We start from the raw sequence: 2,500 nt of genomic DNA on the forward strand, positions 1-2,500 counted from the left end.
AGGACCACTCAGGGGAGAGGGAAAGGGAGGAAGAGTGAGGGAGGGAGAAAAGGAGGAGGAGAGGGGGAGGGAACAGGGGGAAGGAACGGAAGGGGAAGGGAGTGAATGGGAAAGGAGGAGACGGAAAAGGGGAAGGAATAGAAAAGAAGGGATAGAAAGGGTGACAGAAAGAGTGTTAAAAGGGAAAGAGAGGTTAGGAAGAGGGGAGTGGAAGAAGACGAAGGGAGACGAGGCACAGGGGAAGAGAAAGGAGAAGTGGGGAGGGGGAGGAGAGGAGGAGGGAAAATGCACAACAAACCAAGTGAAGAGACATAGTTGATGAATTTGGCGAGAGCCCCAGAAGTCACAAATCATGGAATATGTTAGATAAGTTTTGCAATAACTGTTGATAAAACAGCAATGAAACACCACCACCACTACTGACACCACCAATCATCACCACCGCCACCACCCACACCACCAATATCCTCATCACCCTCATCACCACCACCACTACACCCTCATCACCACCACCGCCACACCCTCACCACACTCTCATCACCAGCGCCACCACACCCTCACCACCACACCCTCATCACCGCTACCACTACACCCTCATCACCATCACCGCCACACCCTCACCACCATCACCACACTCTCATCACTAGCGCCACCACACCCTCACCACCACAACCAATACCACACTCTCACCACCACCACCACCTCATCCTCATCACCACCACCACACTCTCAACACCACCGCCACCACGCCCTCATCACCACCACCGCCACACCCTCACCACACTCTCATCACCGCCACCACTACACCCTCATCACCATCACCGCCACACCCTCACCACCATCACCACACTCTCATCACCAGCGGCACCACACCCTCACCACCACAACCAATACCACACTCTCACCACCACCACCACCTCATCCTCATCACCACCACCACACTCTCAACACCACCGCCACCACGCCCTCATCACCACCACCACCTCATCCTCACCCCAAAACCCTCACCACCACTACCACCTCATCCTCACCACCAAACTCTCATCACCACCAGCTCATCCTCACCACCACCATACCCTCACCACCTCATCCTCACCACCACCTCACCACCACCTCCTCACCACCACCACCTCATCACCACCACCACACCCTCACCACCACCGCCCCCTCACCACCACCACCTCATCCTCACCACCACCACCTCATCCTCACCACCACCACCACACCCTCACCACCACCACACCCTCACCACCACCACCTCATCCTCACCACCACCACCACACCACCACCACCTCATCCTCACCACCACCACACCCTCACCACCACCACCACACCCTCACCACCACCACCACACCCTCACCACCACCACCTCATCCTCACCACCACCAGCACACCCTCACCACCACCACCACACCCTCACCACCACCACCACACCCTCACCACCACCACCACACCCTCACCACCACCACCACACCCTCACCACCCTCACGATTTCTCCTCTGACCTCGGCCTCCCTCCCGCAGCTCCCGGAGGACTACAAGAGCGACTGCTACAACGACGTGGACGAGAGCGAGTACGCCTGCAAGGAGAAGAAGAGGATCCTGGTACGTTGATCCCGCCCATGCCCACACCACGCCCCAGCCACACGCCCATCTTTGGCTCTCCGCGGTCGACCACGCTCATCCACTTCTCTCACGCGCGCGGCCATCCACGCCTGTCCTCATCCACCTCCGCTCATTCACGCCCACCTTCATCTATCCACGCCCGTTCCAATCTATCCACGCCCATCTCCTTCACCTCTCCACGCACTCCTTCATCTATCCACGCCCATTTTCACCTATTAACACCCACCTTCACCTATCCACGCCCGCCTTCACCTTTCCACGCCCATTCCAATCTATCCACGCCCACCTTCACCTTTTAATGCCCACCTTAACCTATCCACGCCCACCTTAACCTATCCACGCCCACCTTCACCTTTGCACGCCCACCAAAGCCCACTCTTTCTCATTCACGCCCACTGTCACTCCTCAGCCACCCAAGCTCACTCACGCCCGCCCAGTAATAACACTAATGATGAAATTTGTCAGTGACACCATTAGCATATTCATAATTTTGTTATTTACTTTTATTATCATTATTGTTATTGTTATCATCATCATCATCATCATCTTTCTCCTCCTCCTCCTCCTCCTCCTCCTCTTCATCATCATCATCATCATCATCATCATCATCATCATCATCATCATCATCATCATCATCATCATCATCATCATCATCATTATCATTATCCTCCTCATCATCATCATTATCTTCCTCCTCGTCCTCGTCCTCCTCCTCCTCTTCATCACCATCACCATCGTCATTATCGTTATCATTACTATTATCACTATTATTGTCATAATCATTATCACTTGTAGTAGTAGTAGTAGTAATAATAGTTGTAGTAGTATCATTAGAATTAGAAATATCTTTATCATTATTATTATCATCATTATCG

At 53.3% G+C, this 2,500-nt stretch overlaps 1 protein-coding gene across 2 annotated transcripts in view; it reads left to right on the plus strand.

Annotated features, from left to right (window-relative positions):
• The window catches only part of LOC138865463 (uncharacterized), a 40,301-nt gene that overhangs the window by 27,707 nt on the left and 10,094 nt on the right, over positions 1–2,500 (plus strand). For both annotated transcript variants that reach the window (XM_070135979.1, XM_070135978.1), the window contains exon 4: positions 1,524–1,604. In XM_070135979.1, coding sequence (XP_069992080.1) covers positions 1,524–1,604 — 81 coding nt within the window. The remainder of the gene's footprint in view (positions 1–1,523; positions 1,605–2,500) is intronic.

This window comes from Penaeus vannamei, chromosome 21 (genome assembly GCF_042767895.1).
Source record: "Penaeus vannamei isolate JL-2024 chromosome 21, ASM4276789v1, whole genome shotgun sequence".
In the NCBI taxonomy this organism is placed as follows: Eukaryota; Metazoa; Arthropoda; class Malacostraca; order Decapoda; family Penaeidae; genus Penaeus; species Penaeus vannamei.